The sequence below is a fragment of the Grus americana genome, chromosome 6, assembly GCF_028858705.1.
Source record: "Grus americana isolate bGruAme1 chromosome 6, bGruAme1.mat, whole genome shotgun sequence".
In the NCBI taxonomy this organism is placed as follows: domain Eukaryota; kingdom Metazoa; phylum Chordata; class Aves; order Gruiformes; family Gruidae; genus Grus; species Grus americana.
Window position 1 is genome coordinate 3,028,979 of NC_072857.1, and position 16,244 is coordinate 3,045,222.

General features: G+C 39.9%; 1 protein-coding gene across 13 annotated transcripts in view; it reads right to left on the reverse strand.

Moving 5' to 3' along the window:
- Nucleotides 1–895: 895 nt before the first annotated feature.
- Nucleotides 896–16,244, reverse strand: part of MBD5 (methyl-CpG binding domain protein 5) — a 145,503-nt gene continuing 130,154 nt past the window's right edge. For 11 of the 13 annotated variants that reach the window (XM_054829849.1, XM_054829851.1, XM_054829848.1 and 8 more), the window contains 3 exons: nt 13,377–13,489; nt 6,924–6,999; nt 896–4,616 (listed from right to left, as the gene is read on the reverse strand). In XM_054829849.1, coding sequence (XP_054685824.1) covers nt 4,545–4,616; nt 6,924–6,999; nt 13,377–13,489 — 261 coding nt within the window. In that variant the 3' untranslated portion in view covers nt 896–4,544. The remainder of the gene's footprint in view (nt 4,617–6,923; nt 7,000–13,376; nt 13,490–16,244) is intronic. The other 2 variants (XM_054829854.1, XM_054829852.1) reach the window with 1 other exon arrangement.

Here is a 16,244-nt window from a genome sequence, read left to right on the forward strand (position 1 = left end):
TGTTTGTACTCCTTTTTGCACGCTAGTTTAGATAGCAGCCCGCAACGCAGGGTCGCAAGAGGCTGGCGGGAATTTTTGGGGTACATATGCTCGGGCAGCATTTATTACAGCCGTATGAAGCCAGCCCCCAACATAACCTCTGCGTTTGAGCAAAATTGTTTGAAATACAGGAGCGCAGGCTCGCTCTTTTACAGTCAGCCTCTAGTCCTCCGTAGCACAAAGGCGTGCGAACCGGCGCAGAGACGCCAGCGGCGGGCAGAAGTGCTCGGTGCGGTGGGCTGCGGGCTCGGGGGTCCCCAGGGAGCCCCCGGGCTCGTGTCCTGGGGGTCAACAAATCTGAGACCCATTTGAACTGCGCTTGCAGTGACTTTTGAAGTAAATGATGCGTTTATGTGTTTGGGATTTTGTAAATCGGTAATGCGCTTAAACCACTGGGGTAATGGCGGGTCTTCTGGGAATCTTGAAAGGTGAACGTCAACTGGCTCAGTTAGTACCGGTAAATAAAACAGCAGAGAGAGGTGGGGATGAGTGCGGTGTTAACTGAGTGCATCTGGTCTGACTTGGACGAGAAGGTCCCGGGTTTTGTGAGCAAAAACTTCAACAGCCATCGGCTTCCTCCACTTACCCGTTGGACGTCGCACCCGACGACGTTGCCTTCACGGAGGACACGGCAGGCAAACTAAGGACAGGTAATCGGATTTGCGGTCTTAACTGTGAATTCTCTTGGCTTTTATGCATTTAAATCAACCTCAACGCTGGCGGTTGCTATTTAATTTGCTAGCAGTGCCCGTGGCCCCATTTAAGACTGGGCGTCCCATCGTGGCATCTCACAAATACATAGGAAGACATAGTCCCTGCCCCGAAGAGAACATCACAGTGACTTTTTTTTCTGGTGATTTAATCATAATATTGACAACTTTATCAAAAATTACAAAACTGATATTAAAAAAATCTCTAATTCTTAGTAAGACTAGAATGGGTTTTTTTAAAAAATAGAAAAGCACTTTTATGCTACTGCTCTTCTGGAATTCTCACATTACAACCCTACATAGCAAAATACAAACTGTAGCTAAGAAAGGTAGCAGTCCTAAGGTAATTCAGTCCACCACGAGCCCTCTAATACCTCTATACCATCAAACTCAGGGACTCCAAAAGGATATCACATTACTTATAAACCTTCTGCAAAGCTGATTTAGGAAATACCTTTAAATTTTAAGTTCTTTTTAACCCCTAAAACCTTAGACTGTGAGGATGATAGACCTGGGACATCAGAGGTGGGGTTTTTTGATTTTTTTTTTTTTTTAAAACTATGTGGATATTATTTTTGCAGCTGATACCAGCCAAACGTTTTCTGTCTGAAGTGAAAATATGAAGAAAATCCATTGAAATAAATGAAAATATTTTTTTATGGTGTTCACAAAATGCACCATAATAGAAAGAGGAATATTTCCTTTAATTTGAATGTCATCTGAATGACTCAACCACATTGTCACCCACTTCGCAAAAGAAAGCATAATAAATAAATAAATAAATAGACAAGAATATGTAACACTTTACATCCTCAGAGAATCACGTAGTTCCCTAATCTACCGAGATACTGATTGACGTCGTGGGCTCGCTTTACTCAGCCAGTTCAGTTTCGTGTGATTGTGCCATATTAATGACAAATAAAGTGTTGTTCCACTTTCCACAATGGAGTATTTTTTTTTTTTCCACCTTTAAATATAGGAATTCTCTCTTAAATTAGAAAGTAGGCAAAAAGTATTTTTTAAATTTTCATTTTTAAGTCTTCTATTAGAAAAAATATAGATTTATTAAACAAAAAATAATAAGGTAGAAAGAAGGGTTGGGCCTCCATCAAAAAAGTATATTATGCTTTAATGCAAAGAGAAAGAAATGGCTCTATGGGCAAAATTCAAGTATGAGTGACCAGTTTTTTAATCGTAAAGTAGGTGCAACATTTTTTAAAATGTTACAACACTGCATGACCTGTAATGCTCACAATATTTACATTAACTGCTTACATGAAACCATAAAAACTCTAAAAGAGAAAAAAATTGGTATGGACTGAAACAAACTACTCCTAGCACCCACATCAATGCCATTATTAACCAATGAAATCAAGTGCACAAAAATACTTTACATAGTCTACTGATGTAAAGTATACATTGGTGAGAAAGTACAAACCTAATTAGTTAAAATGCCAAAAGAAGGGTCGGTCAATACAAACTCGGTTCTAGGACAGAAAGCAAAGGGGGAAAGGAACTAAATCGAGACAGGCGCTCGCACACGCACACACGCACGCACGTCGTGACGAATGAAAACCCATGCGGGTGCGGACAGACAGCAGGAAAGCGGGCTGGCGTGGAAAACGGACAACATCGACTCTTGAAACGAACACATCAACTCGGAACGGAAAAACGTGAGCTAAGCTACGTCCCCGAAAAGCAAAAAAACCCACTTTTTTTTTGTTTAAAAAGAAAAAATGAATAAACTCAATCACTTCACACGAGCTCGCATGGAGGACGGTGGCGTTACAGAGAAGACAAATGAACCTACCCCGCGGAAGGAAGGGCTCCTGCCTCCAGGCCCCTGTAGCCAGTGTAGCTATTGCGATCCCTCGGGCTGGGGGAAGGAGGAGCGAGAGCCGTTTTGCCAGCCACGAGAAAGCCCGGGGCCGAGCCCAGAGGTAGTGCTGCGTGCTCTGGCACGCGAGAGCCGAGGCTGGGAAAGCCGCCGGGTCCCGTTGTCCTCGGGGACGGCTGGTCTCGGTCACGTCCTTCAGAGAGAGGAGTTTGGGACTTGGGCAAGGCGGATGGGAAGAGGAGCACTGACTCGTGATCCTGGCGCCGAGTGCCGGGTATCTGGAGAGCGGCGATACCGCCAGCTTCCCAGGATGCTGATCACTGCCAGACCTTAGCTAGAGAGTGAGATTCGGGAATTCAGGAGGGGGGGGGAAAAAAAAAAATGGAAATCTGAGGTAAGTGGTGGTCCCGGACGAAGAGGTAGGGGTTACGGACTCCAACCCCGGGACCGGGAATGGTGAACTGAGAGTTATTTCGGGAAGCCTTGAAGACAGAGGATGTCATTGCTTCCGTCACCATCACCACCATCCGTGTTAAAAAGAAAAATGAAATAAAATGGAAATAATGTTGTGCTACACTTCCGTTCGTTAATTTTATAATGGCTCATAGCTTTAGACTTTTAAATCTGTAGCGTATTAATTTTTTCTACATATGTTTCACATTTCTCACTTAATATAACATAAATAATTTGGTTAATAGATTTAACCTGCACATTTCAGCCACATTAATATATATAAGAATCTGTTAATGGTATAAATAATTCTTTTTAAATAAAATAAATCTGATATGTTACATAATACTGATAAAAATTACTGTTGCTAATAGTTTTGTAAGCCACCCTTAAGTTTTTGTTTTAATACTGCGAGATGGATACTGGAATTCCTTTTACGAACGCTGCGGAGCATGCCCTTTCATTCTACTGCAAGACCAAACCGTAATCAATACCGATCACATTATTAAAGCAGGGCCTCTGCCCCCTTAAAAGTAAACACGATGGTTAATGACGTTAGATAATTTAAGCTAATAACTCTAGGGGTTTTGAGGGGTCAACGTTACGGGGGATATAAACTGTTTAGTTTATCAGGTGGCTATGAAACTTTAACTACAGAAATGGTTGACTAAAATAGTCCATCTACTTTTTTTCTTTTTAATAAAATCTACAGCATTCTACTTTAAAAGTTAAGTAAATAAAAACGCAACCGACAGTTGCAGCCTTTGAGTTATTAATTAGAGCTGTGATCCCACATCCCGTTAGGAATCTGCAAGGTTGCACTCTCCTACAGAGACCTGAAATGGAGTACAGTACTTCCAGGCAAGGTTCATTCCAAACAGACAGTATCAATGAACACTCAGTGGCGTGAAGTGTATGTCATAATTAAGGTATTACATAATCATGCCTTCTCTCTGCTGTTAAATACAAAAACAGCATCTTTTACATTATCATATAAAAGCATTTAGGCTGTATTTTTATTTATCACTTTACACTGGTAGTCTCTTGTATGTGTACTCAATAGAAACCAAAGAATTTTGTACACTATTTTTTGTACAATAAAAGATAAAGTGTGCATTAGGTACGCTTGTACATGACAATATTGTACAATATTTACATTTCAGATATCACCATGAAATTCTGTATTATCTATATACACAATGAAAATTTCTCAGAAACATTTGGACTATTTCTTATAATCACAATTTTAGTATTATAGAAAAAAATTTCAGTAATCATCTGACATTGTTACTGCAACCTTTCGAGATTTCTGATTGGCTTATCCAGCAACCGCTATCCCTCCTAATCATCAAAAATATTGTACCACTAATCCGCGTAGCACCCTGTGATGGTATCTATCTGTCTTCATATAAATATTGATATAACCACGTCTATATCAATACCTACACATAGACTTATGTGCACGTTCACTTTGATAAGTACTGGACCAGTAACAAAGACATTCAATGTTATCTAGAGATCTTCCTCCTCTTGGGTTTTGGAGGCTTCACTTGTCTGTCTCCCTGTGGGATTTGGTGGACCTAAAAATAAGTATATTAAGAAGTTAGCAAAGAATATTGGTCAAAGTAACGAGCCAGTAATAAACGAGCTACAGGATTGCTTGAGGCGCTGCTATGAAACGGTTCTTATTATCTCAGGTCTACACGGAAGCCCGAATTAAAAGGAACTTCAAGAACTTTAAGGCACTGGGGAGAAAAAAGGTTGATGCTGGATGCCGCTGTACATCTCGAATCTCTCCTATGCTGGAGAAAGGTACCAGCTACAGTAATTGTGAAACCACATAATCGGGAACTGAACCCCAAGCTGCAATTTTGTCAAATTCTCGGAGACAAACCTCTATACCTCATCGTGCCAAGAGCAATAAAGTAGGAAGTAGGTGGTGAGAAAATAGTGCTGACAGGGAAAAAGAAGTCAAATGCAGGTCTGCGGTAGCATTATGAAGGAACAAGCTGTGTTTAGCAAACTCTGTCTTCATCTAATTATTAAAAGGAAATATTCAATTTCAAGCTAAATGCTAGGTTAATTTGAGTGTGAAACAGTTTTTCATCACTGACTGCTCCGTGAAAAACACAACCTAATTGGAAGGAGAGACGTGGAGGAAGGCGCTCGTGTCTAGCGCGGAATACCACCACCATCTGTCGGTGGAAGCGAGCTGCTGTTCTGGGAAGAGCGGTTTGCAGCTTCTGAACAGCAGCCAGGCAACAGCAACAAATGTGCTAATTATTTCCTTGGGTCCGTCCTGAATTCCTTCAGACTGCTAACATTTACTACGTATTTACTGGCTCTTAGCAATAGTGCTTTAGCTAATTATCTTATTTGCACATGCTTTTCATCGAAAATGAACTGATGCCTGAACAGCGGTAGCTGAAAAAAATGCAAGTCACTAAAAAGAGCGTCGTTGATTCCCTATGAGTGTTTCTAGGAATCATAATCTTTATGGAAATACAACCTGATCACAAATTTTGTGACCAGATAATTAAAATATAAATCAAGACTATGTAATGACATGCAGGCTGGTACATCAGCTTGTCTGCGTTACGAAACAACTAGATCAGCAAATCCAATTACAGCAGTTTCCCCTGAGCCAGTTTATATCATAGTTAAAAAGCACATAGCATACGGTTTTTACTATTACTGGATTTATAAGTGGGGGGAAAAAAAAAAAGTATCGGCAGAGTGGTCCAGTCTAAACATTTAAGTGGTGGTGTAACCGACCCGGAAGATGCGTGTGTCAAACACATATCTCGTATTTATTTGTAACAGGCCTACAATCAGACCCTGCTCTCCTTCGAAAGGCAAGAGAAAAACACACGTCGTTTTAAATCAAAACTCAATCTCATTTTGTAAAATTCAGAAGTTTAACCAAAAGATTTGATTTTGTTATTACTTATGGCAGCCATTAAAAGCTACTGAATAACTTATTTAATATTTCTTGGTGGTTCAGAAACTAGCTTTAAGTCTGCAGTTCTGTATACAGTTCCTTTTATATAAGCCAGAAGCTCCCCTGAACTTTTACTCCTCTTTCTACATACGCACATGTACAAGCATCTCCAGTACTGGGATCGAATACCAGGGAAAAGGACTCTTTTTTCTGTATTCAAATGTTTTATAAGTAATAATTTGAATAATACCACTGATAAGATATGGGAGGTTACATGTGCTGTGATAGACTTTTTTGCATTTCTAAGTGTGCTTCATGAAATTACAGCCGTGTTTTAAACATGAAAATGAGTACTTTATATAAACCAAATTTTATGTTAGAAAGATCTTGGGCTTATATAATAACAGTGTAATTACTGCAGAAAGAACACTGTTAGATTTGATATTAGGAATACTCATTTCTTTTTAACTTACCGTTCATGACAATATATTTCACTTCACATGAGGAAAACTTTATTCAAAGAGTTTTACATTCAAAAGAATGATGCTTTTAAATGTGGTTTCAATATCTTGCTGCTCAAACTGAAAAGCAAGTGAGCCTGATTTTGTGTCACTAGTCAGAGAAAACCCATGGAATATGAGGGGGACTGGAACCGATCCAAATATTATCAGGCTGCACGTGTAAAAGTATGACCAGGAATCTACCTTTGTAAAAAAATAACATCATTGGCAACGCAACTAAAATTCTACAGCTTTTCCCATTTTTCAGAACGATCAGACATTGCAAACGGCTTTTCAATGCAGGAGAAATATTGAAAATTCCACATTATTTAAGAAAACAGAAACAAAATTAGAAAGCAACCCAAACCAACACCCCCAGTCTTCAACTGACACACATGCAGAAACACAGCAAAAGGAGATTATTGCCAACGTGAAAAGAAACTTACATTCCCAGACATTTTGTCTAGTTCACTCATGGCCTCGTGTATAGCAGCTTCTAAATGGTTATTTAGCTTTCCACTTCTAGGAAGAAAAAAATAATGCCGTTAGTAATTCCTAGTAACAGAAAAAAAATTTAACAAAATTAATAATAAACACATTAACTCACTGGACATATTCTACTACCTGTAGAGCCTCCCAGGTTGTTATAGCACAAATAGCAAGACCAGACCTATACGCAATATTATGCAAATTAAAGGCCTGTGTTGTAATTACAGAAGAAAAAAATAAAGCCAGCACTTCAATGAGTTGTTTGGTTAGTTGCAATATCCACAAGACGGATCATCCATGAATAATCATACTAAAGCAAGAGTACTTCACGGTAACGTAGCATTTTGTGTGATCTTTTCTTTTTAAAATCATTAGCAAAGGGCCAGACTCTCACGGGTTTTGATCAGGAGCAGACAAGGAGTACTCCAGCTACTCTGGACTTTCTCAAAGTCTTCAAGTCTTACTAACCCTCTACCACCAGTTTGCCTCTGCCTGCTTCCCACTCCATGTTACACGCTGCATTTAGTCTGTAAACGTGGTTACATTTCAGCAATACCTTTGTGAAGGACTAAATACGTACACTGCCGTCTTCTGGAAAAAACAGTGCGTGAGCTGCAAAGTTTTCCTCTTACCCAAAGCACAAAGCTCAAAGTTAAATATCTCTTCTAACTTTAAATAGCCAGAGGAAAATAGGTCGTATTAGTCCTCTAAAACATTGCTGGTTTTACCCCGGAATGACAGCGCACTGAGGGCTATAGTAAAGGTAAGGAGAGGACTTTCTTCTTCCAAACCAAAAGTTACCCCAAGTTATTGGGCAGCTCCATACACATCTGATTTTACAGTGACATTTTTGATTTCTGTACATTTCTTTAACGAAGTTTCCCACTGGAACACCATGCTCTGCACAACAGGTCATACTTCTGTGCCTCCGTGTTCACACTTGAGAGTTTTAAGCTAGTAAACAGTACCTGAGCACGTGTTATCATCGTTTATCAACAGCTTTTTGAGGATCTGTGCTTAAAAGCAGGCACATATACATGTATATTTAGATAGGCTGGTTCATTCATGATTTCAACTCAATAGGTACATTTAGATGAGTAATGAGCATGAAGAGAAATGGCTGAATAAGAGATGAGAGAGAGATCATCCTGAAGATGAGAGATGTTGTTATGAGCATCCATCACAATATCCTCAGGAAGTAAGAAAGTTCTGTTATCCTTGCTTTGGAGATGCAGGAATGAGGGGAGGAGGAGGAGCAGAGCTGTCTGTCCCACGAGGGAAGATAATGGCAGAGACAGGTAAGAGAACAGCTCGTCCCAAGCTGGCAAGGACAGTTGGGTCACTAGGACTGGCCCTCACAGAAGGAGACACTTTCTAAAAAAAAATCTTCCCTTTTAATAAAGAAATATCATCATGTCACCTGGGACATTCTTCCCTGGGACTTAAACATTTATAGTAACTAAAAGCATTGGCACAAGACTGACAAGGAAGTAGCACAGACAAACTATATGACCAGCATTGCTGTACAGTAATTCCATCCCCCTAGTTCAGCAAAATGATTTTCATACCCATCAGTACAGCTGGGAGATCGAAGATAGGAGATCAGAGGGTCTGTTATCCATTATTCAAAAAAGATATTCCCTAACGCCATTTTGCATTGGTTATCTGCGCTATACCAGGGCATGAATTGCACAAAAAATTAAAAAAGCTAGAAGCCTTGCTGACCTTGCTGCACAAAAGTGAGGTATAACAGGACTTCATACGCTGAGGAAGTTGCACAAGTTTAACTAAGGCTTTGAATGAATTAGTTAAAACAGTGGTAAAGGAGTTTTGTGCAACTTTAAAATTATGTATCCTGTTTTAGCTTAAATCAACCAGAGAAATGATAAGATAAACTGAAATAAAGATTCTCGTGCAAAGCCTGACGTCCACCTGGGTATCTGAGCTGCTTGAGCCAGACTGCTTGCAAAAACAAGTTTAAGCTACGCAACTTGGACAAGCAAAGGCGCCCATAGATATTATAAGTGATGAACAGAATTGTTTAGTGGCAGCATAACTTCCTAGAAAGGTACTATAACTCTATTTATAATGCAGATATATTAATAATTGATAACGTTGCTGACTTGCAGGTCATTTAGAAGCAGATTTCTGATGTCAAGTTACCTATATGTGATGTAAAGTTATTTAATCAACATTATGCTCTGTCAGCAATCCACCCGTGTTACAGTATCTATGAAATTATTGCTATTAGTCAAAACAACCATTTGAAAGTAGTTAAGGTACAAGTGATCATTTGAATTGTAGTCTTTGGACAGCGTTATCATCTTCCTTTTACTACGAAGAGTAAAAATTTGCCCCTGAGCAAATCAAAGTTTCAGAAGTGTCCATCACTGAAATATCCATCTACTGCAGACAAAACGCTGCAGCTAAAAACCTGAGAATTTGACATCAGATAAACATACGCATCAGGTCTCTAGTGATGCAAACCAACCTGTAAACATCACAATTTTGGTCAAATTACATTTAAAAGATCCTAGCAACAGTTTCTTCCTCTCATGAAAAAGCAGCACAGCATCTCTTAGAAAACTTCTCATGGCCATCAGGCTTTGGAGAAGGATTTAGATTCCTTCCCTTGGGAAGGGAGGATAACCTTTTTGTCAGAAGTGTTCCTTTAATCCTCCTCCCTACTAGGACCCCTTCACATTTTACCAAATTGTACCACCAGAACGAAGTCCGAGCACGTGTCATGTTGAAGTTCCTCCCATAGTGGACGTACTCCAGACTTGACTTGCAATCGCTGCCCTGTGCAGCTCCTGCAGCGACAATAGGGGCTGTCTGAGTGCGTCCACCTTGCCTGTCTCTAACAGCGTGGGGCAAGCCGCTACAAGGCTCACATCTAGAGAAGACAGAGACTTAGACTGTGTCAGGATGGAGACTGACTGGAGCTGGAAGTTCAAAAGGTGGTGGAAGAGATGCATTATTTCTTCCCTCACTGGAGTCCTGTTCAGCTTTGAACACGGAGAGACATCAGAGACTTAACTGTTGAACGCTAAGAAGCCATGTTCAAACTTCATTTTGAAATAACTTAGTACGGATGGCAGAGATGGTGACGGTAGGGATGGTAAATGGCACGTTCCTGGCAAAAGAGAAGTGTGGTGTGGGAAATAACACACAGAGGAACAGAAAACCACAGGAGGCGGCGGCACTGGTATGGGGTATGACCCGTGGAAGGTGCTCTGCATGCAGTGGGACAGGAGAACAAGAGTGGACAGGGGAATGCAGATAACTATGAAGCTTGTGGAGAGCAAAGATTGGCTCAGATGAGGCTTTGATAAGGGAAGACTGGGCCTCCAGCAGATAACCTTCTAGAGACTACGACCAGATAGGTGAGGAAGCTGCTGTGTCGTGGAAGCTGGAAGCAGGGAGAGACATGGCTCGGAAAAGGACAGAACGGCTAAGACGAGATGGAACTGAGACACGCTGGGATGGCTCAGCGGTTTGCACCACAGCGCATTTTCCTCCAAGGCCCAGAATAAATATGACGGTGTAGGAGTCGCACCGTGCCTCTGAGATATCCCCAAGCAAAACACCTTTCCATTTTCTAGTGAAGTGCCACACAAAGTGCTTCAGGCCATGCTATTAGTTGAAGTTACAAAGCTGTGTGCAGTACAGCTAACACATTTGACTATGCTGATCAAATGTGCAACAAAGACTGTTTTTTCTAGTGTCTTGTTTAGAAACTTAAGAAACTGAATACACAAAACATTCCCCTTTTAAAAATTAAAACTGAATTGAGGGTGCAAGTTGAATTGCATCCTATTACATCCTTATTACAAGACAGCTTTTAGCTTTGCAGACATTTTTCATCTTTAATTTCATTTTAATATAGAATATAAATAATAAATATTATTGGAGACAGAGTCAAGACTGTGTGCAGCGGAGACTACTGTAGTAGTCCTGTAAGCAACATCTGTTGCCAAAATTGGACAATATACTAGGGCTGAGACAAGAACTGCAGGAACACAAAGAATAATTTATGGGCTTAAGGTATCTGAATGTCACTTTGAGGACCTGGATGCTAACCCTGCTCTGCTAAACACGCTGGACCTATGTGGTGCTGGTCCATGCTCTCTCAACATAAATGCCTCGCGGGTTTCTTTACCCATATCTTCTTTACTACAGAAGTGTTCAACTTGATGCCAGCACGTCATATGCCTAAGTGCGGAGTACTTACACAGGCAGGAAACAGAAATAGGAGGACTCTACAAGTAGCAATTGTATCTAATGCTAAATGTTTTTAAAAATCTGGACCTGTGTGTAAGAAGATACTACAGAGACATATACCAGAGAGAAAGCCATAAGGAGATTAATGACTTTTCAAATAAATTTAAAGCAGTACTCAGGTAAAAGAGAAAGGGTCCATGAAGAAATACCAAAAGATTTGAAATATGAAATAAGTACAAGTAGACATATGGAGGAAAAACCCGTAAGGGCTGTAAAGCAACCCTATGAAAGGGGCGACCAGGTGCCTCAGAGCATCCGGGATATTTGATATCTCGTGTTTGCTTACGGGCAACAATGGGGCAGAACCAGACACGCCACAGAAAAAGGCCCCTGGATTCAGTGGAACTGCAGACAATCCTCGCAGTCTGCTAAATATACAAATGCAAATTAGAAAAGGGAGTTTTTCTTAAATTGTACTGTTTATTTCAACTTTAACACTTCTTTAAATTTGCTCCTGGTGTCACCTTACTTGAGTCACGTATTTTGCTTCAGGGACACGAGCAAATAACTGGGGAGTTGCCAAAAGCCCTTCTATGTTCTTAGCACACACCCTTAAACTCCACTAAGATATTTTGAGGATTATCTTGGGAAAAACAACCACCAACATTGTCTCATTGGCATAAAAAATATTTCTCTTTAGCACTGCATGACACACAAATAGAAGAAAAGCATACACCTTAAAAGGAGTTGAAGACAAATAATTATTTAATTCCTTTAAACCTGTGTTTATTGTGCTAAAGACAAGTATGGCAAGCTGACTTTAAATTCTCACACAGATTCAAAGTAATGTATTTTCACTGTAAATAAGCAACAGAATCCTAGAACAAATCCAATCTTAGTATAATTTCTAGTTTTCTATCCTTTTATAGCTCTCCAAATGTTTTTTTTTCTCCTAAAGTCAACCATTTTCCTCTTTTTTGTCTACGTTGATGGTTCCTGTTCTACTGGTTACTGTTTCATGGTGTTTCTATCCTTGTATATTTGTAAATAAAGCCAACCGTGTCCTGGGCTGCATCCCCAGCAGCGTGACCAGCAGATTGACAGAGGGGATTCTGCCCCTCTGCTCCGCTCTGCTGAGACCCCCCTGCAGTGCTGCGTCCAGCTCGGGGGTCCCCAGGACAAGGAGGACATGGAGCTGTTGGAGCGAGTCCAGAGGAGGCCACCAAGATGATCCGAGGGCTGGAGCACCTCTGCTATGGAGACAGGCTGAGAGAGTTGGGCTTGTTCAGCCTGGAGAAGAGAAGGCTCCGGGGAGACCTTAGAGCCCCTTCCAGTCCCTAAAGGGGCTCCAGGAAAGCTGGAGAGGGGCTGGTGACAAGGGCAGGGAGTGACAGGCCAAGGGGAATGGCCTGAAGCTGCAGGAGGGGAGATGGAGATGGGATGTGAGGCAGAAATCCTTCCCTGTGAGGGTGCTGAGGCCCTGGCACAGGGTGCCCAGAGAAGCTGTGGCTGCCCCTGGCTCCCTGGCAGTGTTCAAGGCCAGGTTGGATGGGGCTTTGGGCAACCTGGGCTAGTGGAGGGTGTCCCTGCCCATGGCCGGGGGGTGGCACTGGTTGGTCCCTTCCAACCCAAACCATGCTATGGTTCTATGATAAAAGCTAAAAGACAAGATAAAACCAAACAGTTCACACATGTCTGACACAAAGAGTAGAAAAGCTCTGCAGTGAGCCCCTTGTCTGGTCAAATACAGTCAGATTTCACAAATTCTGAAACGCCTCTCAGCTATGGGAAATAAACTGGATTTATCTGAATAAACCTGTGCTCTGCCTGCAGCAGCAGCTGCCAGAGGGAGAAGGAAAAGATAAGAAGGGCAGATCTTGTTAAAAAACTGTATTTGGTCAGAATAGTTTTGATGTAATAACTTTTTTTGCTGTAAATTAGAAATCCTACACATGAAAGCTCAAACAAGTAGGCTGACATTTTACAAAGGCTACTGTAAATATCAGAAGATGCAATAAAAATGCAGATATCAATGATCTCAGATGATTATCATAACCAACACAAGGAAGTCAGAAAATTAACTCTTCAGTTTGGCCAATCTGCTAAGCTCCCCAAAATAAGAATCTTAGGAAGGAAAAGAATTTAATTATTCCATTTCAGTAGGAAATAAATGAGCATTTACTTACTTTCTGTTCCTTTTTCTGGCTCGGTTGTAAGCTTCTAGACCTTCTGTTAGTGTCTTCAACTTCTCTGGCTCCACCTGAGTGAAGGTATGAACACCAAACCACATTACCCAGACCTGCAATTATTAAACACTGCTTTTACTTTACTGCTAGACATGCATTATTACGGAGCCTAATTTTCACTGCATCCATAAGACACTAACCTTCCCAGCAAAGGATAAACTAATGTATGGCTATATACACCCCCTCATACATATATGTATGGATTACAATTTCTCTAGACGTCCACACCACTAGCGATAGAAATACAAAAAACAAACCCATGACAGTTAGGAAAACAAAACTAAGAAGGAAAAGAGTATTTTTCAAACCTTGTTTGCCTTTATATTACTAATATGAACACTGTTGGCAAAGTCTCACGTTCTGTACTCACATTTTACAAATGTATTTTATGCCTTTGAGACCACATGGAATGCATTAAAATACCAAGTTGCCTCGTACACATGACACAATTTTTACAGATGCCATCAACACAAAAACTTTTCACATCACCTCAGATTCCTGGATAAAGTGTTAAACAAGGCAGCGAATGGCATGGCCAAATTCATTCCTATTTCAGAAGAGCCACAGTACGTACTTAAGTTAAAAGGCTTAAGACCTTTACAGGGGTGCGGGCAGGGTGATAAGCTTTATTTATGCATTATGAATCTATGAGTCTTAACTGGAGCTGGCTTTAGCAGCTAATTTATTGGTCCTGAGAAAGGTATTTTTGATTTTTTTTTTTTTTTTTACTTAAGCATATACTTTAGCAATCTGCTGAGTCAGGAATTAATTTGAGCATGTGCTCAACGGAGATGCTGAGCTGGTATTTAATGTACTTTAACTGGAAATTTAAGTTCTCTTAAAATCAACCAGAAATACAATCTTTTAAGCAATCTGTATATGAACCACTGCACAGAATCACTGGCACCACTGCACAGGTACCCGTTAGTACAAGTACAAACAATACAAACACGAAATAAAATTAATTGTATCATCTGTATGATTTTATCATTTGCATTCTCAAAACATTAGTCCACATAACTCTGCATATTATTTTGATTTGGCTCAGTCATTTCTGCTTGTAAAAACAAAAAAGGTATTTAAACACATCAGTTTAAAGAAAATGAATGGATAAATTCCTTTTTCTTTGTCAGTATTGCCACATTTTGCTTGACTCATTTTTTAAGCTTTGCATAACTTAACAAGAACCTTATATAGCATTTGTTTCATTAAAAAGTACAGCTTGTATTCTGAGACAAGGAAAATTAATTCTATAAATACAAATTTATTAAGCATGCCTATATACAATCCGAAAAATAAATTTAAATGCAAATTCCCCCTAAACCCAGCCTTTCAATTACTGCATAATTTATTTTCACAATGAAACTGAATTTTAGACGTGACAATGTGAAGTTAATGAATGAGCAAGTTGTCAAAATCTCTAGAAATAAGGCCCAATATAATAAATATTTAGACCAAATTTCACGTCTTGAACTTATGCATCTGATAATGAAACTGGGGAATTCTGCAGTTTCAGGAACTCACGAGACAAGAGTCATTAATGGTGCGATCTGCACACGGGGAGGCAAGATTTCTATTTTCATGAAATAGATTCAATTATGCCACAGATTGTAGCACTTTTCCCTTAAAACTGTGCTGACTTTCAATGTAAGACTGCAAATACTTCAAATAATTCCTCTCCTAATCGCAGTTTGGAAAAATACAAATGCATACGTAAGAAATACTCTCTACTTAAAACCTGCGGAGCTTTTCTAAGGATAAACCTCAGAAGAAAAGGCACGCAACACCACAGAATGAGCAAACCGCCTTCAGAAGCTTATACGTTCCATCTCCTATATTAAAATGTCTTAACGGAGGCAACATGACTCTGTCTGCAATACACTATAGCTCAAGCTTTCATTTTATGGCGTGTTTGAAAAACAGCTGAAGGAGAAACTTGTATTTTTCAAACTGAACGGAATTAAAGGGCAGTAACATAATCAGCTTGATCCTTTACTTTGGATACTTTACTAAGCGACAGAGTTGTCACGAATGCTAAATTGTACATTATCCGTAATATATATGTGTATATAAGGATCAAACTTTGCAAACGGTTGTAAATGCCTGCCATGAGATACATAAGAAAGTTCAGTAGTAAATATTTTTATGAAGAACTAATATCACGTTTGGGTAAGAAGGGACTTCTGTTAAGTAACAAAAAGGAATCGGTATCTTCATTATTGGAATTTTGTGATGGTGGAACAGTAAAAAAACCTGCTAGTGTTTTTTTGAAGAAGTAGTACCAAATTGCTAACATAACACGGTATTGGAGGCAACTATAACAGATATATTTGAATTAATAATATCATACGCCTTCATTTACAATAAGCCATCGCAACACTAGACAATACATTCAAATGGGATTTTCAGGACACTGATAAATCACACCCATTATTACCTATAGAACAATAAAAGCTCAGTTTTAAAAAAAGCCACAACAGTTTAACTGATGGGAAGTCCTACTGAGAGCAATACTTGTCCTGTAAGAATCACTAGGCACTAACAACAGATAACCGCTGCTCACAGATGCCCTTTGACTTCCACTTTGTTGCTCTCAAAACCTTGTTCCTCTTTAGGTGATTGGATTTGGATAATAACCAAATTAATTACTTAGTGAAATACACATCCTCCTTTTTTGGAAGCATGTAGCTTCAGGCTTGCTTCTTTCCTTTTCAGAAATTTCTGCTGCTACTGCTGCACTTCCCTCGGGTTCCTCTTTAATTTTCCAATAGCCAAAAAGTGAGCGTTCATTAGGAAACAAAGGTGGAA